The sequence below is a fragment of the Micromesistius poutassou genome (assembly GCF_964030765.1).
Source record: "Micromesistius poutassou genome assembly, chromosome: 4".
NCBI lineage: Eukaryota > Metazoa > Chordata > Actinopteri > Gadiformes > Gadidae > Micromesistius > Micromesistius poutassou.
This window is the reverse complement of record NC_140274.1, coordinates 14,342,182-14,368,489: the sequence shown is the minus strand read 5'-3', so window position 1 is coordinate 14,368,489 and position 26,308 is coordinate 14,342,182. Positions and strand designations below refer to the sequence as shown.

Here is a 26,308-nt window from a genome sequence, read left to right as displayed (position 1 = left end):
GCTTCATTGGAAAAATAACTGCAAATCTCAAAATCTTAGAATTGAAGCCAATCCATAGATCCATTAAAAAAAGTAAACAGTATTATTATTATGAATATCAATAAAAGTCATCACGGAGGCTTAATTTGAGACCATAGGATAAAAACTAATACCCATTTTTTTGTTTATTGTTATTATTATGTGTTGTTTATTTTATATGAGAGAGCTGATTGGCTGTCGTCGAGTAATGGCGGCCGGAAAGCGGGCATTTCAAACCACAGGATGTGACGTACCAGGACGCCCAACGTTCTCTTGTTGGCATGGATTGGATAAACCAAAACACCCTACTGTATTGCCCTATCTGTATTACTCAGCTTTTAAACGGAATGGCTACAGTTATGATGTTTTAATGTTCACGTCGGCTATGTAGTGTTGCGTCCCTACTGCATACTAAAACTAAACGCAGTGGTGATGAAGAGGAAGGCGCTCAGGCGGCTCAGGCTGAGTCCTAATGAAGAGTCGCAGCTCATCCGAGAGGAACAAGACAGGAGGAGGAAGATACGGATACAGCAGGTAAGGAAAAACAGCTATGCACATCCTAAATGTGTCCAATGCGCATCAGAGAACAACGAGCAGAATTCGTCGGAGGGATTTCAATCATACTCAACCGTGCAACAATTGCAACCTACCGGTAATAGCAGTGCAAACACAAAACTAACTAATATATTTGCAATGGTTATTTCATCCTTGGTCTCATGTATTTCTATTACATAATTTGCTGCGCTTCCCAGTTGCACACTTTCTCTAGGAAACTCTAGGTCCAGGTCATGTTGAAAACGAGGCGGGGAATTGTAATTGTTTAGCCGCGTTGCCTTACCTGAATTTTTGTTCATGTCATGAAGCGGTTCTATTATCAGGTGGATCTTGTAGAACAGGTTCAAAACCTCAATGAGACATACATTAAAAATACAGAATAAAGTCAAGCACATTGAATTTGTATAACCCTTCATCACATTTGCAGTCTCAAAGACACTCGGTTTCTGATACCAGTAGGATTACCTTGACTGATCTGGTCCTCTCTGTTGTGCAGGTGCGTGAGCAGGCACGCACCACTGCTCTCCACATCAGGGCTGATGTGCAGAGGAGACGAGAGCAGGAGCTCCAGCTGCTGGCGGAGGAGCTCAGGCAGGACTGGGAGCTTCAGCAGAGGGAGAAGATCCAAGCTCTGCAGAGGTTGTACGAGGAGAGCCTCTGCCTGCTGGGACAGGGGCACCGCAGTGCCAAGGAAAACGTGAGTCGGGCGTCCCACTCTGAGGATGTGATGAGTCTTCAGTCTTCGCTTTATGAACAACGTCTCTAACTTTACCTTTATTTTTAGTCATTTAGCTTTTGTCCAAAGAAGCAACTTACACGTTAGAATAAGAAAACAGTTTACAGTTAAATTGTAAGATAACTTTATTGGTCCCATGGGGAAACTGTTTATGCAAATTGCTCTTTTGAAGATAAAAGAAAATACGATACATTTAAAGGAAAATGTATGAAACCAAATTGTATGGTATGGCAAGAACACCATAGACAGATTAGCATATGTACACGCAAATGTATGTATGCAAATAAAATTAATTTGCAGTCTGTTTATACATATACATAGATGACAATGTACATATGGTATACATTTGCACAAAACATACATAACAAACATGTTCTTACCACAGCATTACACAACAATACCGGTAATTGACCCATTAACAGTGTCAAACTCATGTTTGTGTTGCTCAAGGAGCCCGACTGGGAGGCCATGGCCCAGCATGCTGAGGAGAACCAGGTGATGGCCAAGCAGCGCTACAGAGAAGCCCTGAAGGAGCTCACATCCCAGAGACACAAAGACCAGGAGGAGCACAACCGGTAAGCACCACACTTGGGTGTAAACTTTGTTGGGTTATTTAGTAAGGGATAATCACCTCAAGGCAGGGCAATGCCCGGCTCGTGGACGGTAACCTTCCACAAGCTGGGCATATCAAACTGTTTATTGCCCTGCCTTGAGGTGATTATCCCGTTTATTCTACTTCTTGCTTGCCAACATAATAAAACAATTCAAATACTTTAATAATTATGCTTTTTCTTATTCGTATTGCATGCTTATTAAATGTATGTTAGCTCAGCTGTAGCTAATTCGTTTCTATAGCAACCACACAAGGCTGCATCTGATCACTAGTTTAATAACTTAGTTGCTACATTGTATCTCGCTTGCAAAACTATGTATCGACTGACACTCCGATAGATTTCCGACACATTTTAGAAACTTTTTAAAATAAGGTTTATTTTTACAATGGACCTCATGTTTGAAATTTCTGTGATAGAAAAATAATACAAGCGGCGTATTGATCTACTATTTGATGACGCGGTGCTCAGTCAGCAGCAAGCCAATCAGAATCAAGCATTCTTAAAGAAAGTAGAATAATTAGCCTTAATAATCCCTCAATTTCTGGTCAGGGATGAATTATTTACCATTTTTTCTTGGTCTGAGTATTTATTTATTCTGTAAAATTGTATATTACTTTTTTACACATACTTCATTACTATCCCTTTTTACTACACCATATTACTATTACTCAATCCCAATAGCCAGCTGTATATTCTGATCCCAGAGGTGTTTATATTGCGGAGATATTGTTATTTTATGTAAATATTGTTATTTTATTTATTTGGAAGTTTTTGTCTCCGTCAATGTTGCTGCTGTAATGCCTGAATTTCCACACAAATAAATATTAGCTTATACTATGGTAGCTGGTCTGTTTGGACAGTGGTGGTAGTTTTACCCGCTAGTTGTGTTCTGCGTCTGTAGTCCAGCAAACGCCAGGAGAAAGGCCCTGCAGGCAGAGCGGGAGCGTGCTGCCAGGGTGGCCAGCCTCCCCCTACCTCCTCCACACCCCATGGAGGTGATGCTGACAGCTCTGTGGTTACCCATTCACAACAAATACAACACACATATTACAAAATCAAACAACAGACATTTACTAAATTCTGCCAACGTTTGTCTTCTGAAAATGCTGAATGATTTTATCATTTTTCTCTGTGAGCAGACCATTGAGGCAAACAGGCCTCATGCTGGGAGATCTGACGTCAGTGGGTTCTCAGCAACGCACCATCACTGCCTGGAGCCCACTGTGGATAGGGAGGTCGCTGCTACTCAGGTGATTTAATATTCCACCAATTACAAAAGAACAAAAAAAAAAGAACAGTACAACGCCTCACATTGGCTCCAAAACCAGCTTGTATCTGGTTCTGAACTCTGCATCTGAACCTCTTAACTTAAATGCAAGATCCTCCCAGAATAGAAAATGGCAGCATCATCCTGATTGGCTGACTGGTCTGTTCCCCATGCACATGCCCTACAGCCCGATGCCCATGAGGAGGCACAGCAGGAGGCCTGGAGGCTGCTGGAGTGGAGGAGAGAGGCAGAGCGGCAGCGGGAGGAGCAGCAGGAGAAGGCTCGTCTCCGAGGGAGGTGCGCTCTGAAGAGAGAACAGCTGACTCAGGTGACCGGGGCCTCTCACTTCTGCTGCAAGCGCAATACCACTTACTATTCAGTCATTAAATTCATTACTCATTACTTGGAGACGTATTTGAGGACACCCACTAGGGCCAAATACGCACATAGTAAATGCTCTCATACAGATAGCAAAGAGGCGGAAGTATGAAGTGCGGGTATGGAAATTACTTCTAACTCTGTGTATATACGGTATGAGTATAATAACTATCTGTATATGTCTGCTAGGTCCATATGGTACGTATGGTAGATATGTACATTATGAGTATTATAACTGTGTTTAAGTGTGGTTGGGCCGTACGGTAGTATTATAACTATGTTTGGTAGATATTAGGGGTGTAAATATTAGTAGATTTGTATAGATTAATCGATTATACAGCCGACGATTTGATGCGTCTGCAAGAGTATTGATTATTAAAATGTTTAATAAATTTACATATACGTATATATATATATATATATATATATATATTTTTTTTTTTTTACAGTGAATAGGCTAATTGCCATACTAGACCTGCACAGTAAGCACTAAAGTGTGTATAGAATACTGTATCTGTATTCTCAATAAAAGGCAAATGATTTATTTTTTGTTGATTTATTTGATAGATATTATATTAATAGATATAATAAAAATATTGAGTATCGAATCGTATCGTGGGGAATTATCGATTATCGGGAATTATCGATAATAATTGAATTGGCTTAAAAAATTTATATTGTATCAAATCGTCATGAAGGCTCGGATTTACACACCTAGTAGATATGTACTTTATAACTGAGTATGTGTGGTAGGTCCATACGGTATGAGTATTATAACTATGTGTGGTAGATGATTACATTATAACTTGGTATGTGTGGTAGGACCGGGAGCGCTTGGTGGTGGAGCTGGAGCACATGCAGCAGACGGAGCTGCTGCGGAGGAGGCAGCAGGTGGCCCAGATGCCCGCGCAGATCTTCCAGCCTCTCCACCGGAGGCGGGAGGCTAGGGAGGATGGTCAGAGGGACATGGAGTTTGCCTTCGAGGACATGTACACCGGGGAGAGGAGTAAGGCTTGTATTTAATATGTTGATCCTGTCTAACGTTTTCTTTTTTAATTTGAAATTGGACATTCAACCAAATGAGCAGAGCCCTCCTTCTAAGCCTGATCTCTCTCTCGCTCTCGTGCTCTCTCTCTCTCTCTCTCTCCCCCCTCCTCAGGAGTGAAGGGTGACCTGGTTCTCAAGCTTGTCCCGGAGCCCCTGCCGGCTGTGTCCACCACCTCCAGTCAGGACCAGGATCTGGATGTAACTGTGGATGACGGCGAGGACACGCCCCTGGAGGTCACCCCAGATGCCGAAGCCGGTCACCACGGCAACGGGCAGCATCCAGGACTGTCTGCAGAGCGAGGTGAAGGAGAGATATAGGGCGTGTGCATCATGACTTCACATCACAATTACAGCCTCCATTTTGGAAGTATTGGAGGAGAATAAGAATGTTAATGGTAGTGTTTTGGTCATTGTTTAATCATCATGAAATTTGTGACAAATGTGATGACATTGTTGTTTAAAACTGCATCAGTGTTTCTCAGGCGAGACGTGGCAAAACAAAGTTTTGATTAGCCTAGGATACAGTACATTTATGTTTACTTTGGATTTTATATTACTACAACTCTCTTGAGTACTCACCAACAAAGAATAGCATGATGCATTCTGATGTTAATCTTGAGGAGCATGCGTTGGGCTGTGAGAAAGTCCTCATTTTGAGCTGGGACCGACCTGGCTCCTGTCGGGACACGATGGTTAACAGAGTCGAGGGTTCCAAGGTCCAAATGATACTTCTGCATCATTTGTGACCATGTTTCTGAACTGAACCCCCTTTTATTTGTCGGTTGCAGTGGAGCCGCCCCAACCAGCCCATCGACAGGCACTGCGGAAACTTCTGGATCGTATCAGGACCCAGAGAGACCAGGGGCGGGACCAGGTCAGGGAGCCCATCAGGACCAAGAGGGACCAGGGCAGAGACCACTCCCAGGAACCCAACCTCATCCCATCTGCTGCGGCCCGTCTGCCGCTGGTCCACCTGGAGGAAGCACCAGAGCGGGACTCCTCCATCGACACGGGGTCTCTGTCCGTAGAGGAGCCAGGGAGAGAGGCCTCCAGCCCCCACCTCCTCCCAGAGCCTCCTTCTGGTGCGTTGGGTAGGGTGGCTGTAGTCCTGGGGGGTTAGACGGCTGTAACTTCAACCACTGCTCAACATTTTTGGGGAAATTGATGTGCAAAGTTGCTCACATTATTTTGATGATCAAGATAATGATCATATAAATGTTTTATATTTTATACAATTTGAAGGGCTTTTGTGCCTTTTTGGAAAGCACAGTAAAGAGACAGTTAAGTTGGTTTAAATAGAGAGAGAAGGATATTAGTAGCATGGGACCGCAGGTGAGAATCAAATTGGGGTAATTTCATAAATGATGAAAACATGAAAACATCTTATATTATCCCAGAGCAGGACCAGTTGGAATGGTTTTGGCTGTCTGGCATGCAAGGCTCAGCATGTGCCAGAGATTTGCTTTGTATTCAGTTTGTTTGCTCTTAGTTGATCATTTATTTTCCATTCAGTGCAGATATTCAAAGTGTTTGTTTTGTGTGCAAGCAGCGTCGGAGACCACGGGAGAGGAGTCTGTGCTGGCTCCACTCCCTCCAGAGGTGCTCTGTAGCAGGATGCAGGAGTGGAAGAAAAGGGTACATTCCAACATCACCTTAACAAGAGGGATGAAATATCTCTCACGCCCTCACCAACAGAGCCCCGTGACATGTTTTAATGTTAACAAAAAGTGAAGCATGTAAACAGTTATCCTATTTTAAGAAGGGTAGGTTTAATTGTATAGCTCCCTCCAAACCCAACCCTATAGTGCTTTGCATTAGTTGGAGTCACATTAAGACGCGTTCCTGCAGATATGCTTGCGCTCTCAAATGCACTTGGATTGATGGAATTGATATCAGGTGGTGCATCGTTACCTCGTTAGTCCATCCTGTCAGGCTTCCATGTCTGGGTGGGCCAGGTTTACAACCCAGTGAAACCGGGCTAGGGAGATGGCTTATAGTCACCTTTCTCAGAACCTAACCCTACCCCTTTCTCAGGTTGATGTTGAGTAAACCATTGAGGTTGTAAAATAATACATGCAGCACAAGTGTTCCATTCTGTTATGTGTGGTGTGTTTGTGTGGTCTTGGCTGGTTTATCTTGTGTGCATTGATTGCTCAATGCACCACAGGAGTGGTGCAGCCTGGCCAGCCCTAGAGTCTAATCAGACTGACTCAGGCCAGGTGAGACCAGCCATCAACCACACACACACACACACACACACACACACTCCACAGTTGACTAGACAAGAAGGTCAACTCAGGCTTCTTTAACCAGAGACGTTGGGGGGGGGAACTTTTTTTTCCCAGTACGTTATTCTCCTGACTTAACGTCTCTACTGTAGCCTTTGCTGACACATTGTTTGTGGACATGTAGGAAGAAATTTGCCCAAAATAACCTAAGAGAGCATAAAGCAAACGGTGTGCAGTCAGACACCAAACTCTTTGGTGGAAACTTGGTTGTCACGCAGGCACACAATCACACCACCTTTCAGGGACATGAGCTCCCAGTCCAAGAGGGCTCTGATGTGTTCTGGATCCTCCCCGCGGCGTCCAGGAGGAGGCGCTGGAGAGGGAGAAGCAGCAGCAGATGGTTCTCCTGGAGGAACTGGAGGAGCAGAAATCGCGACTGGAGGGCATGCTCCTAGACGCCCAGCGGCAGAGGGAGGACATGCAGGCCGCCGTTAACCAGGAAGTCGAGGAACAGGAGGTACCTGCCCACGACCAGGAAGTTTACTCTGACGCTCCTCCTCCTGCTGCCTCTGAGGTAAGGCCTTCCAGAAAGAACATTCCTACAATTTTCTATTCTGTCCTAAAAAAAACAATCCCAAGTTAATGATGGCAAGATCAGTACCAACTAGTGCTTACTACAGTCCAATGGGGAGTTGGCTGGTTGGCTGATCTATCCATAATACATCTGGGTGGATGCTTATGTCAATAGAGGGTAGAATTAAACAATAATTAAACAACATGGGGATGAAATCAGGGATAGGTTCACGCTGTGTAAAACAATTTTCTTATTACTACAGCCACAAGTCAAAAATTGGAGATTTAGAGAAGACAAGAGTGAATTTGTGCTAAATATCCTCCAAGAGCAGTTAGGGGTTAGGATTCGTTCAGCTAGACTGCAGAGATTGGTGATAAAACCATGAATCATTCAGCTGGGAGTAAACCACTTGACTATCTGTCCACAATAAAGACATCTTGCTTGTCTTGTTCCCACAGCTAGAGGGCTCCACTGTGCAAGATCACAGCAGCCGTGTCCGACAGCACCAACAGCGCCTCCTGGAGCAGAACAGGTGTGTGTGACTGCTGTAGCAGACAGTTAGTCATACAATAGTTACCTATTGAAGAGCTTAACTGTCTGTCTTGTTATCACATAAAGGTTATCAAATTATTACTTATTATTATTACTATTTAATACATATTTTATTTCTACAATTGTATTTCTATATAGCCAGCCTGGTCATGGTTTCTATTTTTTGGTGTGCTATGCTTTATTTTGTTGTTTTGCTGAAGGGTCCACCAGCGGTCGGTGGAGGTGGCCCGGCAGCGTCTAGAGCAGTACCAGCGGGCGCTTCGGATCCGCCACAGCACGGCCATCACGCCGAGGCCCCCCGCAGCCCTCGACCGCGGCCCTCCTCTCAATCCGTCGGCTAAGACTGCCGTACCCGTGGAAATCCACCCAGCGCTGCCCCGCCCTACTGACCGTGCAGTGCCACCCATGGCCCTGCGAGAGATCCCCGCCAGGGAGTCCGATGCCTGGAGGACTCCTCCTCCGCCCCACCCCCCCGGGCCCGTCTCGCATCCAGGAACCAGCCTGACCCGAGACCCAAATCGGTTCCCCCAAGACTCACCAGAGGACAAAGCAAACGGCCCTCCTCCTGCCCATAGAGCAGGCCTCTCAGCCTGGCTGACCGACAGCATCATGGAGCGGGCAACGGGGCACCTCCCAGAGAGGCTGAGATCGCCGCCGGCCGCCCCGAGCCCTTTCACTCACCGTCCACTCAGGACAACAGAGAATGTCACTACAGGTGTGCGGCAGAGCTCCCAACTCGACACCCGGGAACCCCGTCTTGGTACCGATCCTGTCCGACTCTTAGGCCCGGCAGCTCCACAGCCTGGGCAGGCCTTGACCAAGCCTCTGAGTTTCCTACGAGGTCACCCCGTGGCGCAGACTTCTCGGGACCCTAGGAAAGGAGATGTGGAGAGGCAGCGATTTGAGCTGCTGGAGGACCACCGGCGGATGCAGCAGCAAAGAGAGGAGGTGGAGCAGCAGCTACAGAAGCAGGAGGAGCTGCGACGGAGAAGGGAGGAGGATAGACGAAGCCATGAGGCACAACAGAGATTGGAGGAGGAGAGATGGAGAAAGGCAGACCAACAGAAACGGGAGGAGCAATGCCGACAGGAGGAGGAGAGATGCCGACAGGAGGAGAGATGGAGACGGGAGGAGCAACAGAGACACAAAGAGCCACGGAGGCTGGAGGAGGAGAGATGGAGAAAAGAGGAGCTAAATAGAAAGGAGGAGCAAAAGAGGGAGGAGCAGCAGAGACATGATGAGGAGCAGAGGGAGCAGATGAGGAGGCAGAGGGAGGCACTGCAGGCTTTGATCAGCGCAGAGACACAAGTGGGTTCAACCTTTTACCTCAGTAACGGCTAGATAACATGATGGAATAGTTAAGTGTATTAATGAGAAGCGGCCGCCCCTCCAGAACGAGGACCCATTTAAGTTAAATGTTGTTCATAGACTGCCCTTGATCATGTTAGTTCTGCTCCTTCTCTGGACACTTAAGCCCTGCCTACTTTTTTCTCTATGGCAATTAAGTTAATTTGAGACTATTTGCTTTGTGCATGCGATGTGTTTATAATTAAATGGACTTGACTGTTGGTCCAGGTCCCGTCGGTTCCTCCAGTAGCTGAACCGCCGGCGACAGGCGAGGAGGAGGTGGAGGTGGGCCAGAGCCGCCTGCGTCTCCTCTCATCTCTCCTCAGGGCCATCGAGGAGTCTCATGGGGGGTCTTTGTCTCACCTAGTGGACCACCCCCAGCCAGCCCCCTGCACCCCATCTCTTCATGCCAGCGGTGAGACGCCCAACCTCTAGCTTCACCAGCTCTAGCTCTAGCTTAGTGCAGGCTTCCGCCTAGGGAAGGCTAGGTCTAGCTAGCTCCTGCCTAACCCAGGCTAGCCTACAGCAAGAGCTTGGCTAGAGCTGGTCATATAAAATGCTTTGATTTTGTGGTGGGGATTTAATACTTAATACCCCTTTTTCCTGTGTAGGATTAACAAAAGTACATTGTATCTCTATCTTGCATATCTTTAAGCCGCTGTGCAAGTTGGCTTCGGTGGCGATGAGTGAAGCTTATGGAACACAGCCAAGTTGTGTTCCATGAGCTTCTGTGTACTGTTAGGACCACCTAGGAAAATAACATCTTGCTGAAAACAGCAGCCTGGCCATGAGGGTCATATCCTATATCTGTTTTTTCCCTTTTGCTCCAGATCCTGCCCTTCTGCATGTCGGTTTGCCTTCCCAGTCTTGGGGAGCGGCTCCTCCCCCTCGGGCCCAGAAGCCCCCACTGACCCGCGTGAAGCTCGGCGCCATGGTGACATTGCCCGGGCAGCACGAGCTGAGTGCCATCCAGGAGGTGGAGACGCCGGGGGAGCGTAGCCTTGTGGGCGCAGGTGAGGGGATGAGCTGGAGAGAGGTGTCCCACTTGGAGGTCAAGAGGCTGACTGGAGGTCAATGTACAGCAGGATGATAAAGAGATTGCCATATCCAAATGTAAGACAGAAACCCCCCGACCTCAAGCTTTTGTTGTATAATAATATCTTGTATATGTGTTTCTCAGGGACGGAGGATGTCATGGGGTCTCGGCCCCTCGCCCCAGTAGTGGCCCCTGGGTCCTGGGACAGGCATCAGAGACCTGGAGCTCTGCTGACCCACATAGAGGAGAGGTCTGCTGTCTGTAGCCCCCTCCCCGCCTCAGAGCGGTCCACTGAGCTGGCATGGAAGAACAGGCTGCTGGAGCAGCCCCCTGAGACAGGTGGGTAGTGGTACAGTCCAGACGTGTGTGTGTGTGTGTGTGTTCTGAGCAATGATGTAACATTACTTTTATTGAATTTCACGGTAAGTGTATGTAATGATAGTCTCTACACTTGAACTGAGCTCTGTGCGTGCGTTTCTGTAGTGCGTGATTTGTAGAATGCCAGGGCTATGTCATGTGAATAAAAAACAAAGCAGGGGTTGAGTTTACGTTACTCTCTCTCCAGAGCCCGGTCCTTCCAGGCTGTCCTGGCGGCCATGTGAGCTGGGAGGACGGTCATCCGGTTCTTCCATTTCTCCGGGTTCCGTTGGTAGCGGCTACACTGCCAACTCCGAGGTAACCCTGGTGTCCCTTAACCCTGTCCCAATAACTCCTACCAGTCTGCTAACACTCCGCTGGGCCGATATGCAGAGTGGGTAACGTGTAGATCTTTGTTTGGTTTTCTTTAGCCAGACATGAGAATAAGAGAAAGGAATCCGCTGAAATCAAAACACTATTTTCAGATGGTCGTGATGAGTGCTGGGCCTGAATATTTGGTAATATTATGCTATAACGTTGCTATGGACAGGAAGTTTGTGCTCTTCTGAGCTTCATAATTGCACACTTGAGCGATGATGTAACTTTTTTTGTTGAAGTGTACGTTTAGTGCACATAATGATCTCTCTACACTTGAACTGAGCTCTGTGCGTTTGCTTCTGTGCGTGTGTGTGTGTGTGTGCGTGTGTGTGTGTGTGTGTGTGTGTGTGCGCCTGTTTATTTTGTGTCGTGTGTGTGTCCGCGCCTGTTTTTGTGTGTATCTGTGTGTACTGAGCGATGATGTAACATTACTGTTATTGAAGTGCATGTTAAGTGCACAAAATGATTTTTCTACACTTGAACTGAGCTCTGTGCTTTGTGTGTCTGTTTGTGTGAATGTGTGTGTCATGGGTAAAACTGAAGAACCCCAACCCATATAAGGATTGTAGATGACATGCATATATCAGGCATGCAAACTAGTCACCTTTCGGCAAAATTTGCAGTTTTTTTTAACAAAATTGGCCACTTGTGTGATTCGTGGAGACGATAACTAAATACGATAACTAAATAAAAATAAATTTAGGATGTCAAAAACTACGACGAAATCTTTTGACACTTTCATTAACGAATAAAAACGAGACGAAAATGTAAGCGGGACAATTTGGGAAGCGATCCAATCAGAACTAAGCTCTTTATGTGGGGAAGTACTGATCGTCCTGCCTGGCAGGTCAACTAGCAGGCGCTTGCTGCGTCACCAGCAAGTGTCCTTTTGTAAACAGTTTGGCGCAACAATCACCGGTTAAAACACAACCAACTTGAAGTCATTGGCAGACGAGTCATCCCAAAATTCACGCAAAGATAAGCATCCTTAAACAGTTTTTTTCTTTCAAGCTAATGTTATGTGTGTTTTCGCCGGAATGGCACTGGGCAGAGCCAATAGGTTTTAAACTTCAACAGCACTCGCCTTCAAGTGAGCAATCGTTTGTCTCTATAGCAGTTCTAGACCATCGGTATGAATGAAATGAGTACGAAGGTCTAGTTAGGACTAGGCTACAGACACCCCATTTGCTTTGCGATAATTGAAAGAAGCCTACTATAACCCTACTATGAAAGCTTTGGGTCTTTGGACACTTTTAGTGTGTGGGACGACCTGTGTCCATTTCCCTGTCCCTAATGTACCCTGGATCTGTGTGTTTTTGATCCCTTTTTGTGTGTGTGTCAGTCTGCTGGCCGGCCGGCCTACCCCGACTCCTCTTCCTCCACCAGCCTCTCCACCGGGAGCTACGTCACCACTGACCCTGACCACAACTCCGCCCACACAGGTATGCCTGTTCACGCTTTCTCTTCCCTTCCCCGGAGTGAAAGATCTGACCAATGAACTGAGGGAATCCTAATATTTTCTTAGATGTACCTAAATCACCTAGTACATCTTCTCCCTCTTTATTTGATCTCTTTGCCAAAATTTCCTTCAACTAAATGAGGACAAAACCGAGATAATTGTATTTGGTGCTAAAACCGAAAGGCTTAAAGTTACCCAACACCTTCAATCTCTGTCCCTGAAAACCTCAATGAAAGCCAGAAATCTAGGGGTTATCATGGATTCAGATTTACATTTCGACAGTCACATCAAATCAGTTACAAAATCTGCATATTATCACCTTAAAAACGTAGCAAGACTTAGAGGGCTCATGTCTACCGAAGACTTACAAACACTTGTACATGCCTTTATCACTAGCAAGCTTGATTACTGCAATGGTCTCCTTACAGGTCTCCCAAAAAAAACTCTAAGGCAACTACAGCTTGTTCAGAATGCCGCTGCTAGAGTTCTAACAAAGACCAAAAAATGTGAACATATTACACCAATTCTTAAATCATTACATTGGCTCCCTGTATGTCAGAGAATTGATTTTAAAATCATGTTGCTAACCTATAAATCCCTACATGGTTTAGGGCCAAAATATTTAACTGATATGCTTCCACTACATAAGCCTTCTAGGCCACTAAGATCTTCTGAGACCAATCTGTTAATTATCCCCAGGGTCAACACGAAGCATGGGGAAGCAGGATTTAGTTACCATGCAACAAATAGCTGGAATAAACTCCCTGAGGATTTAAGACTTGCCCCAACTCTGACAGCTTTTAAAACAAGACTGAAGACTTTTATGTTTGCTTTAGCTTTCTGCTAAATCTTAAATATTTATTATTTTAACTTTGCCTTTATTTTCTCACTTTCTAAAATGCATTTCTTTTAACTCTGCCTTTCTAAAATGTTTTTTAAACTTTGCCTTTATTTTCTATCTATTTTACTTTTTACTTAACTATTGTTTTCTTTTATTGTATGACAATGTTTATATGTGAAGCACTCTGAGTCTGCCTTGTGTATGAAAAGTGCTATATAAATAAAGTTGCCTTGCCTTGCCTTGCCTTGCCTTGATTGCTTAGTGCGTTTCCAAACTCCTTGTGGGGCTTTGTTTGTTGAACGATTTGTATTGCAGTTCTGCATTAAAATGTCTATAGACAAATGGATGGAATTGTTTTCCCCCTCCCCACACAGACGTCTCTGAGCCCCACTCTGGGTCGGAGCTTATACGACCGGTTACCCCGACCGCCAGCTTCCTTGCGGCCGTCTCCCCCCCGTCAGCTCTGTCAAGCGGTGGCTCCTGCAGCGTGGCGCTATCGTCTGTGGGGGACTCCCAGGGCCCCTCATCGTCTCCAGACCCCTCCTTCTGCATGGGCCCCCAGACGTCCCCTATCCCCGAGACGTCCCAAGGCTCAGATACGTCCCCTGGCCGGGCCGTAGCTGCTTTGTTCCATGAAAGCAGCATCCAGCGCATCATAGACAAGTACACCAGAGAGCTCAATGCCTCCCTCTGCAGCAGTGCGGACACCACGGGTAAGGGGGCATGCACTGTCAGTGAAGTGCTCGGACAGTCCTCGCACGGCCATGGCATTCATAGTCGCCATTATGCCATAACGTTGCTGTGGACAGGAAGTTTATGCTCTTATGAGCTTCATAATTGCACAATAGAGCTATGATGTAACTTTACTGTTATTGAAGTGCATGTTAAGTGCACAAAATGATTTTTCTACACTTGAACTGAGCTCTGTGTGTGTCTGTTTGTGTGAATGTGTGTCATGGGTAAAACGGAAGAACCCTAACCCATGTAAGGATTGTAGAAATGTAGATGAAAGTGTATAAAATCGACCGTTGAGGTAGATATGATTGATGGCGACAACGTTCTCGCCTCTTCCTCCAGGGTCATCTATAGCCCTGGAGGATAACCAGGTCCCACAGAGTCCTGCTCAGGTCCAGACCGCGACCCCCCACACTGAGACGGCTCCACCGAGGCCTGGCCTGGTGAGAACACCATACTCGCTCACAAACGCACTCATTCACATAATGTCACAGAGACTTTACCTCACTCCCTCCCTTACTCCCCTTCACTTGGTCAGACGCCTTCATTATTTCTTGTTTTCTGTGTTTTGTCAGGAGTGGGACAATGCAGTCAACCAGATCCTGGAGCAGTTCTCTGAAAGCGTCTCATTGGTTCAGGACATCTCATTCAGGCCCCTGATTGGTCAGCTGGCGGATCAGTCGTCCTGTCTGGCCGCAGAGGGGCGGGACTCGGCTGTGGCACGCCACATTGGTCAGCCGTCGGCCCAATCCTCCATGATTGGCCAGCTTCCAGGCCCGTCTCTGCGTGCGGGAGCTAATCAGGGTGCGTGGGATTCCACGTTGAGCCGCATGATCGATCGCCTCTCTCACCAGCCCTGCTCCCTCTGGTCAAGTGGCGGGCGGGACTTTTACTCCAGCCAGCTGATGGGTCGGCTCGGGTTGGAGCAGGTGTCGCTTGACGAAGCCGAGGAGGAGAGCAGGTTGAGGCCTCTGATTGGTCAGTTGGACGAGTCGGGCATCCAGAGACCCGGAAGCTCAGGTACAGAACTGGATTTCTTACTGTTGGATGTCAAAATAACCATACATCTTTATTCTGCCCGGATGTTACCATAGTAATACTTTAGAAACCTTTTGACTCTTCTCAAATCTAGCTTGTTGTGCCTCCTCTTAAAGATAATGGAATGCAGTGAGTCCAGTGCAAGACTTCAACAAAGTAACAAAGCAACAGTTTAGTGTCCTGAAGGACGAATCACACTTCAGACGCTACTTTTGCCAATGACCTACACGTACACGAAGACATGCGCTCCACAGATCATAGCAACGCGTTGCCTACAGAGGAACCCGTCAAGTTATCCCTGATTAGTCGAGCTTCGAACAGGGATGGTTTTGTACCTTTTTTTGTTTTTCTTTTTTTCTGACAGCCAGGCAAGAATAAAATGCAGTTCAGCAGTACATTTGATTTTTCACCGTCTATTTCACATGCTGCCCCTTGTGTACCCATAAACAATTTGGAAGTAAAAATGCAGGCAGCTCTGCAGAGAGACATGTCGTGTCTGAGTCTCATCAGGGATCTTCACAAACGTAGCATACAACACCAACGCAGACGCAGTGTGTTCTCCACATTTTCTAGTGGTGTGTGAATGTGTGTCTGATGAGCAATGATGTAACATAACTTTAATTAAAGTGCAAGTTTTTTGCACTTAATGATGTTTCTACACTTGAACTGAGCTCTCTGTGTTTGTGTTGTGTGTTTTTGTCCTTTTGTGCGTCTGTGTGTGTGTGTGCCTGTGTGTTGTTTGTTGAGCGATGATGTACCTTTACTGTTGAAGTGCATGTTTAGTGCACATAATGATCTTTCTACACTTGAACTGAGCTCTTTGTCTGTCTGTCTGTCGGTAGTTTCAAATGACCTGATTTACAGATATTGTGATGCCATTGTCATTCTTTGCAGGATGGTATTTAAGAAAGCCTGACAATCAAAATGACACAAAGGAGCATGGATTATTTCTTCCAAGTCAACAATGCGAGTTGAACCTAAACCCATTTGGGCCAGATCCCTTCAGAGAACTCACTGTGGTGACTGCTTCAGAGGCTTGTCCGGGAGCTGTATGGTGACGGGACCTGATCAGGTGTCAAGGAGCTGAGCTTCAGGCCCTGGGTTCAGGGTTTATAATCTTTTATCCTGCTGGTCTCCACAGGTGGTCTCGGCAGCAGTGTGGATCCTACAAGATCAGAGCAAGTCCAGGTCCTCGAAGACCCACCTGCACCGCAATCCCCCCTCCACCAGCCTCCTGCGGCCCACCCTCCTCCTCACCAGCCCAGCTCCCATTGGCCCAGCAGTGGGCAGGACCGCTATGCCAGCCAGCTGATTGGCCAGCCAGGATTGGAGGATTCGTCTTTGTGGTTGGATGATGGACAGGAGGAGGGCCGGATGAAGCCCCTGATTGGCCAGTTATACGATTCGGCCGTGCAGGCAGCAGGAAGCTCAGGTACAGGAAGAAGGGTCTTGCTTTATACCGTCCAACACATGCTCAAACTTACTATACATGCTTACCCTGTAAAATATGTTATGTTTGTATAGATGGTTGTATTTCATGTTGTAAAGATGTAACTTAACTGTTAATGAAGTGCACGTTTATTAGTTTATTGTACATAATGTTTCTACACTTTAAATGAGCTCTCCATGTCTGTCTGTTCTTGCTAAAGCTTAGAGTATAGAGTAGAGTATATAAATTGACTACTATTTGAAATATTACTTCCCTACGTAACAACACAACAGCTCCAAACGGTAATCTATTCCCATTTGTAAAACAACCGCTCAACCCTTCGGCATAGTGACGTGTGTTTGGGTAATATTGACGCTGCCACCTCGAACTGGGGCCTCAATCGTTTTAACCAAGCGGCAGCCATGACTGCCTGTCTGTGAATGACCTCTGGTCTGACGCTGAGAACATGTTTTATCCTCTGGTCTGACGCTGAGAACATGTTTTATCCTTTGGTCTGACGGTGAGAACATGTTTTATCCTCTGGTTTGAGGGTGAGAACATGTTTTAACCTCTATCTGAAGGTGAGAACATGTTTTATCCCCTGGTTTGAAGGTGAGAACATGTTTTAACCTCTATCTGAAGGTGAGAACATGTTTTAACCTCTATCCTCTGGTCTGACAGTGAGAACATGTTTTAACCTCTATCCTCTGGTCTGAAGGTGAGAGCAGCAGCAGTCAGGGTTCTGTTGAGTCGGTCCTGGTGGCTCCTCCTCCACCTGCCACCCAAGACCCAGTCCAGGTCCCAGAGTCCCCCCACCAGCAGCCCTCTGCTCCCCTCTGTCCTCCTCACCAGGCCAGCTCTGAACAGCTGAGCGGTGGCCAGCTGATTAGACGGCTGGAATTTGATCAGTCATCGCTGTGGTTGGATGACGGACAGGGGGAGGGTGGGATGAGGCCTCTGATTGGCCAGCTGGACGAGTCGTGCGGGCAGGCAGCCGGAAGCTCAGGTACAGGAATGCTCTTCTTCTTCCTCTTTTAACAGATTACTACTTAAGTAGTTGGTAACGGAGCATGGACTGTCCATTATGTCTTCCTCCATTCTCCATAATGTTACATGTATTTTGCGGGGGTTTTTTTCTACTACTATTCTGCATAAAGGCATAATTTCTGTATATTTTTCAGTAGTATTAATGTAAAAAAAAGTTTTACTTGCTCCTCTTTTTACTGTGACACCCAAAACATTTTGAGATGGATAAAGAGTGGCTTATGTTAAGTGTATGGTTCTGTGAAATGGACTTTGTTATAACCAAGCAAGTGTCACATCATTCTACATTTCTGGTCCGACATGTACCAACCGCTGTGCCGGTACCTCCAGGTTACGGCAGCTACAGGACGGACCAGACCCGACTGAACCGAGAACATCGCGACGGCACCGGTGGGTCGTCCCAGGCGGCCGCAGACCCAGACCTCAGTGCAGTCCCTGAGCCGGAGGTCCTGGCCACACGCACCCGGCCACCCCTGCAGGATCCCAGCGACCTCCTGCAGCAGGACCCAAAATGCTTTGAAGGTTGGTTCCGACTAGGCAACGCCCCTCACCGCGTAGGAGATAATGGACAGACTGTAACTCCCAGTTGGAACGATTCTGGGTGCGATCCCCAATGTCTGGAGCCGTCCTTGAGCAAGATGCCGCCTACCTGTTCCTCAATGACATGTCGGACATTGCCAAGTGGCTGGATAAAAGCTCCTCCAAAATGACTAAAGAGTAGATACTGACTCTGAAGTTACTTTGGCACCAGAACAGATGATGATAAAGGGAGAAGAAATAAGAAATTAATGCATTCATTACTAGCCTTTGGTCCCTGCTGCTGGGTGTGTTCCTGTGTGGTAAGCTCCCGGTGGATCTGGTTTCTCCTTCAGGGTTTGCCGATCAGGACTCCTTCCATCCCCTCCTGGCCCAGGTGACCCTCAATGATTCCCTCGAACCCTCCATGACTTTTCACCTGCCACAACAGGAAATGCCCAGCTCCCCAGAAGGAAGTCACCAATCCACAGGACGGGAGGAGGCTGCGTCTACAGGTGTGGCCAAAGTTCAAGTCATGAATATGTCATGGAAGTCTTTCTGTAACACTTGACGTCATATTCGAGGCTGTAAAAGTTGCAAGTAGATTACCTATTATTTTGTTTCCGGCAATACAATACTGATTCTAAACACTAAATAATTGATCTAAACACAGAAGTAGTTGCAGTTAATACCTAAATTTGGTTTATAAAGCTTTTAGCAAAATTTGTTCTGCATCGTGGTCAAGTTAATTAGCAACTTTTCCCCAGATGTCAATATTCTTAGTCCCTTACTCGCCACGGGTAGGGAGGTCCAAGTGATGCTTCAAAGACATGGATTGACCTTTCACCTGCAGATCCGCCGCTCTCCCCGCACCTGGCGGAAGAGGACGACCAGGACGACTCCTTGGTTGAGCCCTCTCCAGAACACCCAAGAGCCCAGAAGGAGGAGGAGGTGCCCATCTCCTTCTCTTCCTGTCTGGACTCCTTCTGCCAACTCGCCTCCTCCCAGAACTTCTCCCAGCCACAGTCCCTCCTCCTCGAGTCTCCTGAAGAGGTGGAGGAGGTGATGGTGGGGGAAGGTGTCAAGACTGAAGGATGCAAGCGTTTGGTTCCAGTGCTGGACTCGGCCAGAAAAGAACCGACCAGCAAAGAACTGACCAATCAGCCGGGGTTAATCCTGAAGAGTGACGCTCCTATCTGGGATAAAATAATAGTATGTGGTTGGTTTTATTTGTATTGGTGTTTCACCCCAAGGTCGTAAATATATTTTAATTTTAAACCTTGGATTTGACGTCATTGGCTGTGGTGTAATTTCTCTCGTCGAATCAGGGGGCAGCTTGGGAGAAAGGGATCCTGGAGCAGTCTGAGATCACGCTGGTGAGCGTGAGTGATGAAAGCATGCTCGGCCCGGACACCACGGCCACTGAGGATGAGGGACAGGTAACCAGCCGGCTGATCAATTTTTCATCATTTGATGACCTGTGCTTCGTGTCCTCAAGGTTCTCATGTTTTTTATTTCCTCTCTCAGGAGTTAGATTCAACATTGTTACCTGAGGAGGAAGACCCACCTGCTAAACAAGAGAGTCCACAGTCCCAGCCAGGTGTGGTTCTGGAGCCTCAGGCGGATCCCGATGGGAGTCTCCAAGAGGCCTTCCAGAGGAAGCGCCTGGCCCTGATCCAGAGGTCTGCACTCAGGATGGAGGAGATCAGGGCCAAACGAGTCCTGGCCAAGACCCAGCCCAGCAACACTCGGGGCAGGCCAACCCAACCCAGCCAGACCCAAGGCAAGCCACCCAAACTCAGCCAGACCCAGGCCAAGACCCAGTCGGTCCAGTCTCAGGCTAAGACCAAGCTGAACCACAGCCCAACCGAGCCTCATCTGGACAAGGTCAGGCCTGAAAACCACACAAGGTCTAAAGGCCAGGCCCCGGGTCAACTGGTCAGCTCCAAGACCAAAGAGCCCCAGATGAAGAACATGGTGGTTCCAGTCCAGACAGCTGTTGTCACTGCTTCAAGGACTGACGGGAAACCCAAACATCCGTCCCCAGGTCCTCTTGTTTTCTAAGTCTGCCTGTTAATCCCAGTAGAAATTCTGTTTAAGTAACTCAAATGACATGTATGAAAATATGATATATTTCAATGACCACTACCCCAACCTGACCTTGGCTGGGACCATCTGCCTCCTCCTCTTCCTCAGTGAGCAATGCTGGGATGAAGAGTTCGGAAGAGGTGAGGACATGCACGCCATCCCAGAAGAAGCTGGAGAGCTTGGAGATGCACCTGAGAACGCAGAGGTACGCTACATCTGGAGAGAGTTCCTGCTTTAAAATGCTACTGGAAACAGCCAGTTTGTGAGCTGCAGAGTAGATGTAATGTGAGTGTAGCCTCTTGGAAGCTGTATGTCGTATTTGATTATTTTTTAATAATAAAACAAGAATACATTCCCTCTCCCGTTAAAGCATAGGTAAACCCCCAAATCACTCATTTCTTTTTGGGTCTCACACCGTGTTGAACATCTGTCTTAATTTTGACTAGTTGCCTGAATTGCTAAAGGGTTAATATCTCATCTAAAATGCGATTTTGGTCTGCTCCTCCCAGCTAAAAACGCAGTTTCAGAGTTAATTTTCTACTGGCTGTGCACAAAAGCGAGTGACGTGTTTTGACCACCCCCATTGCACCAGCTACTATGGAAGCCAATGCGTCTAATATTTGTAAAGGTTGACGACCTACACATGGTTTGTGTCGGGCTGTTCCAGGTTGTATGGTATGTAACTGTTGTCAGTATATTCCACAAGTCAGGGTGGTGCAGGTTGACTGTCTGACGCTGTGGTCAGTATATTCTAAGAGGTTGGTGCAGATTGATGGTCTGTTGCTGTGGTTAGTATAATCAAGAGACGGTGGTGTCTGGGGGGTGCAGGTTGATGGTCTGTAGCTGTGGTCAGTATGTTCTAATAGGGTGGTGTCTGGGGAGTGCAGGTTGTACGGTCGGCTGGAGGAAGTAAAGCAGCAGAGGGAGGTGAAAAGCAGGAAAGAGAGCTACGCCCAGAACCGCCTCAAGGCCAAGGAGTTCCACCAGGTACATTATGGAGTCCCCTTTCTTTTGTGACATAACTGAATTATTTCATGACTTAATGTAACTTGTTTAACATTTTGACCTTTAATCCTGACTAATGTAGGGCTGTTGATCTGAAATAATTTGGTCTAAATTAAACTTGAAACTACTTTGCCTCTTTACAGAAAACTTTACAGAAACTCCGAGCCAAGCAGACTGCACAATGATTATTCTTTTTTATTTATTTTTTACATTTTGTACATTTCTTAACTTATAATTGATGGCGTAATAAAGCATATTTAAGTAACTTCCGATCTGTTGAATTTTCTTTGAAGTGTGTTTGCTTTTTAATAAGCAAACAAACGTCTGTGGATATACACGGTTCTGTTCAGGAATATATATATAACCACAACAGTATCCCTCGTCTTTGTTTTATTCATACATTTACAAGTTAAGGAGGCAGGTTAAAGACACGCTTTTAGTACAAGAGCTTTTCATTATTTGGATTGAGTCAGTCAACATTTGCAGTGTTCCTCACAAAATTCCAAGATTGGAAGTTCACATGGTCTGCCTTTCGTTGACACAACTGAATGTCAGTGAAGATGAGATGTTCAACATCGACATCAAACGTATACTTGAAACAATTTCCTGATCAATAAACAAAATAACCAGGTTTTCTGACAACCATAAAACTTTAAGAAGTTCTGATTGGAAAAAGTGACTATCATTCCTGCCTACATTGCACGCATGGTACTGCAGATGGTGCAGGACAAGTATACTTCTTGCTGTCAGATGTTTCGGTTCGTACATAGTTCTTAAAACCTCCCGAGATCATTCCAGGTTCCGTCACAAGGCTGGTCCTCAAAGACCCCAGGTTACCCCCCCCTGTGTGGGTTCAGGGTGGTTGCGGTTCAGAGTTTGGAGAAAGGAACAGTCTTCAGACTCTTCTTCTCCATGGCTGCTTGGGCGGATTTCATCACATCCTGTGTCTGGAGCATGCTCATGTTCCACGTCGCCTGGGCGGCAGGGGGGGAAAGAGTGTCATCACCGGAACCACAACCATCTTGGTCATGTGATGGCGCATAACATTTATGTTCTGTACTTTATAGTGGTTCTATTCTTTATTGCTCTCACCCCTACCGGCTCCTTCACAACCTGTCTATGTACATAGTTTCCTAGATATCAATATTAGCTGAGGTTTCTTCCTGGAAGTCTTTAGATAGGAACAGTGCTGTCTTTCGGCTCCTCACCATGTAGTCTAGCCCCTCGGCCACGCTGTGGTCCCTGGAGTAGATGAGGTTGATCTTGGTTCCCTGGGTTGCCACAGGGCTGCGGCACGCGATCTCCCCGGCCATCTCCATCGCCGCCGCCATCATCACCTCCTTATCGGTAAACACCCGACTAGAGTGGTGGGAAGTGGGAACGGCAAACACTAGACTCTCATCCAAACTCATGTGATCCTATTCTATTAATCATTCATGGATCAATGTCTAAAAGTGAGGTCCGTTGTATGTCAGCTTAAGATTAGCATATCATTTACAGGTCAAAAGAAATTACAACATGGGATTTAAAATCTAGTGACTTCACACTTGGCCAATATCATGAAGGGGTACACCCACACAAACACTAACCTGACGAGTCCACAGCTCTTGGCCTCATCTGCGTAGAGCTTCCTCGCCGTCAGTGCCAGCTCGTTGACCAGACTAGAGAAAGGAAAATGACATTCAATCCTTTACCAAACAGTTTTATCCCAAGCATCGTACCAATTGAAGCTGAGAATCAAACATATTATCAATTGGAATAGCTACAACAAAGATTTAAGCACTGCACACCCATGTTTCAAAAAAATCAAAAGGAGTCAGAACACATGGCCAGATGTGTTTTTTTTTGTCTTCCATTGGGGGAAGGGCACCCGCGTTACATCAGAAATAGGGAATCTCAACAGAGTGAGTTCTAAAAGCAACCCGAGAGCTCAAGTAAAATTAATAAGTGGTGCACCACGCGAGCGAGAAGGCTTCCCATAATTACTAAGGGGACACGTTTGTACACCTAAACAGGCCCACAGAGAGGAGGTGGTGGGAGGAGGAGCTGTTGGTTTTTACCTTCGGCTGCCGATGACTTTAGGAAGTCTCTGCAGGGTTCCTACATCTGCGGCCAGACCAATGTCGACTTCCTGGTAGGAAGAATCTGCTCTTTTAAAGGATCCACTCATGGTATTTTATGTGTTTGAGGTGGGGGGGGGGGGGGGGGTATGGATCTTACTTTAATCTGAAACCAGGCGTCCTGGGTACACAGGCGTATGTCGCAGGCCGTGATCAGGTCCACTCCTGGAAAAACACAGCAGAATAACAGCCCTTAGTTTGAATGAACGTATATACGATTGTATTGATAACATTATTAAAATCGATCACCATTGACTATCGATATGTCCAGGTTATTTTAAGCTAAAATCTAGTTAAAATGTTACACTTTTGACTTTCACAAGGGGAAACTTTTATTTCATTTTTGCTGGAGTAGAGTTTTATTGATTACCTCCTCCCACGCAGGCTCCGTGCACGGCCACCAACACCGGCTTTGGACACTTTAGGAAGGAACACACCCACCATTAATATGTTTGAATTACTTAATCAATGTCTGTATAATTTTTCTCTTCATGTAAAAAAAGGTGGGCCGTAAATCAAAAAGTTACATATTTAGTATTGATACAGACAAAAAGAGACACAAACAGTAAACACAGTGAAAGCGTGCGTGTGTTTACCTTCTCGATGACTGAGAAGGTTTCTTGGTACTTGGTGATGATCTTTCTCATGTTCCACGAGTGCCTCGCCGTGTCGTCGCCCTCTGGCTGCAACACGTCGCTGGCCATGTCCATCAGGTCGATACCTGGAGAGAGGAAATATTCATTTTATCATAACGTTTTTATTCATCCCAGATGGGAAATAAGTCGGTCAGAGCAACCGAATTACAGGACAGTAAACAAAAACAATATATTAAAGGAGAGGTAGGCAAGATTTGATATGTTAGAGAATAAATCAAGAAGTTAAAATGAAAACAAAACATGAAGGTAAATATTATTTCAACAAAATGCTTGGAAAAAAAAATGCTGTTTTCATTAGGCAACAATTGTCTACCACCTTTGCCCCGGTATACAGACAGAAGCCTCGTTGTTCTTGTTGTTTACCTGCGGTGAAGATCTTGCCTGCCCCCGACACCACAACCACTCTGCAGTCCGAGTCCTCCGCGATCTGGTTGAAGCAATCCACCATCTCACTTAGAGAGAAACAAACAAAGTAGCATACTGCTTTTATTTATCCATTATGTTTCCTGCATGTGCTAAATGGTTGTCTGTTTTAAATGTGCTTTTTAAATAATCTGCCCAGGGACCTTCTGATGAAAATTAGCCAGTCAACTGACAGAAATGTTGACTGTTCCTAAAAAAATAAACAGAACTAAACCTAATAATGTAAACTGTTAATGTCTACCTCAACTATTTCAAATGTTTAAGTATTTAGTTTTTACTCTGATTAAAATTTTTATCTATTTAATTCTTATAACTGTCCTGTACTTAATGCTTTGACACCCTTCATTATCCATTCGAGATTAATCAAGTGCATCTTATCTAACAATCGCAGAGTTAACACACAGTGGACCGATGACAGGGTGAGAGACATAAACACAGAGACCAATAGTATCAAAAAAACATGAGGATCTCAAACTAAACAATCAGGTTGAAGAAAGTGCCACATTCCTTCCAAAGATTTCTATATAAAGGGCCACATAGTGTAGCAGTCAGGGTATTTGACTCCCAGATAAAAGGTTATCGGTTGTATATCCCAATGTCCATAGCCTACCTGTAGACATCCTCGGGCCCAATTCCCCCTAACTCGTACCTGCAGCATGCATCTAAACCAATCTAGAAAAGTAGCTAAATGCTACTAAAGGATGGTTCATAATATGACTCCTGATCCCCCTACCTCCAGAAGGCACGGTTCATGGCGTTGCGTTTCTCTGGGCGGTTGAGCTCGACATGTGTGATGGCCTCGGTGGGGCGGCTGACCACCAGGGAGGTGAAGGGCCCACTGGAAGACATGGCTCTCACTGCGTTCTGCCCAAGCAGAAACGCTCCTGGGAGCAAGAGAAGAATTACTGCGTAACACCTGGTGCGTGCGTGCGTGCGTGCGTGAGTGTAAAAATGTTCTTCATTCATGGAAGCTCTGCTTTAGGAGGTACATCTCAAGTCTAGCTTTGGTTTGCTGTAGTTTGGAGTGTATGTTCCTCTGCCAGACCAATCTGTACTTCTGCTCTTTGGATTTCTCGTTTAAGAAGTGATATATAGGCATCCTCTTTGTTTGGCAAAGGACACAACAGCCATTTTTTTTATTCAGCCTTTCAACTTTGTTGAAAGGCTGAATAGGTAGCCTTATGTCTATTATTTTACAAATGAAGTGTAAAATAAAAATACACATGAACTCTCTGTACTGTTTGACCCCTATTTGCTACCATATGAATTGTATCTGTATTCACTGTACATTTTTCTGAAAAATATCTAGGCTAATATCTTGAAATATAATCATAGTAGGCCTATATAGTTTAAGACTGTCAAAATGAACCGAAGCATTGAAAGTAACTTCATAATGACCTTTCACCTACATGTTGGATAACGCAGCTCTCCAAACACACAATGATAGAATGACACACACTTATTACACGTACATAAATTATATATTACATCGTGTTCTCCAATAGGTATTGTAACGTTACATATATAATATAGAACTTACTTTTTCTGAATGCTGTCCTTACAAAGGATGACAACATTGCCCTGTCTCAACTCTTCCTCTGAGATGAAGTCCTGGACCAGTGAGGATTTACCACATTCCGGGTGGAGGCACTGATAAATGTGTTAATATCTATAAATATATATTACTATAGAATTGTAGGAATGGGATGTTTATAGAGAACAACCATTAGACTCACCTAGATTTCTAGTTCTTCTTCTACCTCAATCTAACAAGACTGTGTCGCCGCTAACTGGTAAAACAAATGAACTGCAGGTTTAGATTTTTTTTAGATTTTGCCGGATAATGTTAGACTGACCTCGCCAGTCA

General features: G+C 45.8%; 2 protein-coding genes across 2 annotated transcripts; one reads left to right on the top strand and one right to left on the bottom strand.

Moving 5' to 3' along the window:
• Positions 1 to 319: 319 nt before the first annotated feature.
• On the top strand, positions 320 to 21,494 carry cep295 (centrosomal protein 295). The gene is made up of 31 exons (XM_084466329.1): positions 320 to 552; positions 1,070 to 1,270; positions 1,760 to 1,884; positions 2,825 to 2,918; positions 3,063 to 3,173; positions 3,378 to 3,518; positions 4,391 to 4,574; positions 4,728 to 4,916; positions 5,404 to 5,697; positions 6,165 to 6,250; positions 7,208 to 7,417; positions 7,876 to 7,949; positions 8,170 to 9,277; positions 9,545 to 9,731; positions 10,147 to 10,329; positions 10,497 to 10,691; positions 10,918 to 11,027; positions 12,430 to 12,529; positions 13,762 to 14,100; positions 14,465 to 14,565; positions 14,698 to 15,142; positions 16,302 to 16,592; positions 17,308 to 17,595; positions 17,964 to 18,155; positions 18,506 to 18,664; positions 19,003 to 19,361; positions 19,478 to 19,588; positions 19,677 to 20,196; positions 20,346 to 20,442; positions 21,125 to 21,224; positions 21,386 to 21,494. The coding sequence occupies exons 1-31, from the start codon at positions 451 to 453 to the stop codon at positions 21,425 to 21,427; spliced, it is 6,738 nt and encodes a 2,245-aa protein (XP_084322455.1). The 5' UTR covers positions 320 to 450; the 3' UTR covers positions 21,428 to 21,494.
• Positions 21,418 to 26,196, bottom strand: ech1 (enoyl CoA hydratase 1, peroxisomal). The gene is made up of 11 exons (XM_084466330.1): positions 26,178 to 26,196; positions 25,982 to 26,091; positions 25,175 to 25,325; positions 24,382 to 24,470; positions 23,959 to 24,083; positions 23,733 to 23,781; positions 23,463 to 23,527; positions 23,303 to 23,373; positions 22,832 to 22,903; positions 22,451 to 22,601; positions 21,418 to 22,216 (listed from the first exon to the last, which is right to left on the bottom strand). Exons 2-11 carry the CDS (start codon positions 26,016 to 26,018, stop codon positions 22,112 to 22,114), a joined length of 915 nt encoding a protein of 304 aa, XP_084322456.1. The 5' UTR covers positions 26,019 to 26,091; positions 26,178 to 26,196; the 3' UTR covers positions 21,418 to 22,111.
• Positions 26,197 to 26,308: the final 112 nt, after the last annotated feature.

Coding starts and splice junctions, on each gene's coding strand:
- cep295 (XM_084466329.1), top strand. CDS start 451: ATGAAGAGGAAGGCGCTCAGGCGGCTCAGGCTGAGTCCTAATGAAGAG. Junction 7,418..7,875: donor CTCCTCCTGCTGCCTCTGAG/GTAAGGCCTTCC, acceptor TTGTTCCCACAG/CTAGAGGGCTCCACTGTGCA. Junction 9,732..10,146: donor CCCATCTCTTCATGCCAGCG/GTGAGACGCCCA, acceptor CTTTTGCTCCAG/ATCCTGCCCTTCTGCATGTC.
- ech1 (XM_084466330.1), bottom strand. CDS start 26,018: ATGTTGTCATCCTTTGTAAGGACAGCATTCAGAAAAA. Junction 24,084..24,381: donor AGGCAAGATCTTCACCGCAG/GTAAACAACAAG, acceptor TCCTCTCTCCAG/GTATCGACCTGATGGACATG. Junction 22,217..22,450: donor CCGAGGGGCTAGACTACATG/GTGAGGAGCCGA, acceptor CCTGCCGCCCAG/GCGACGTGGAACATGAGCAT.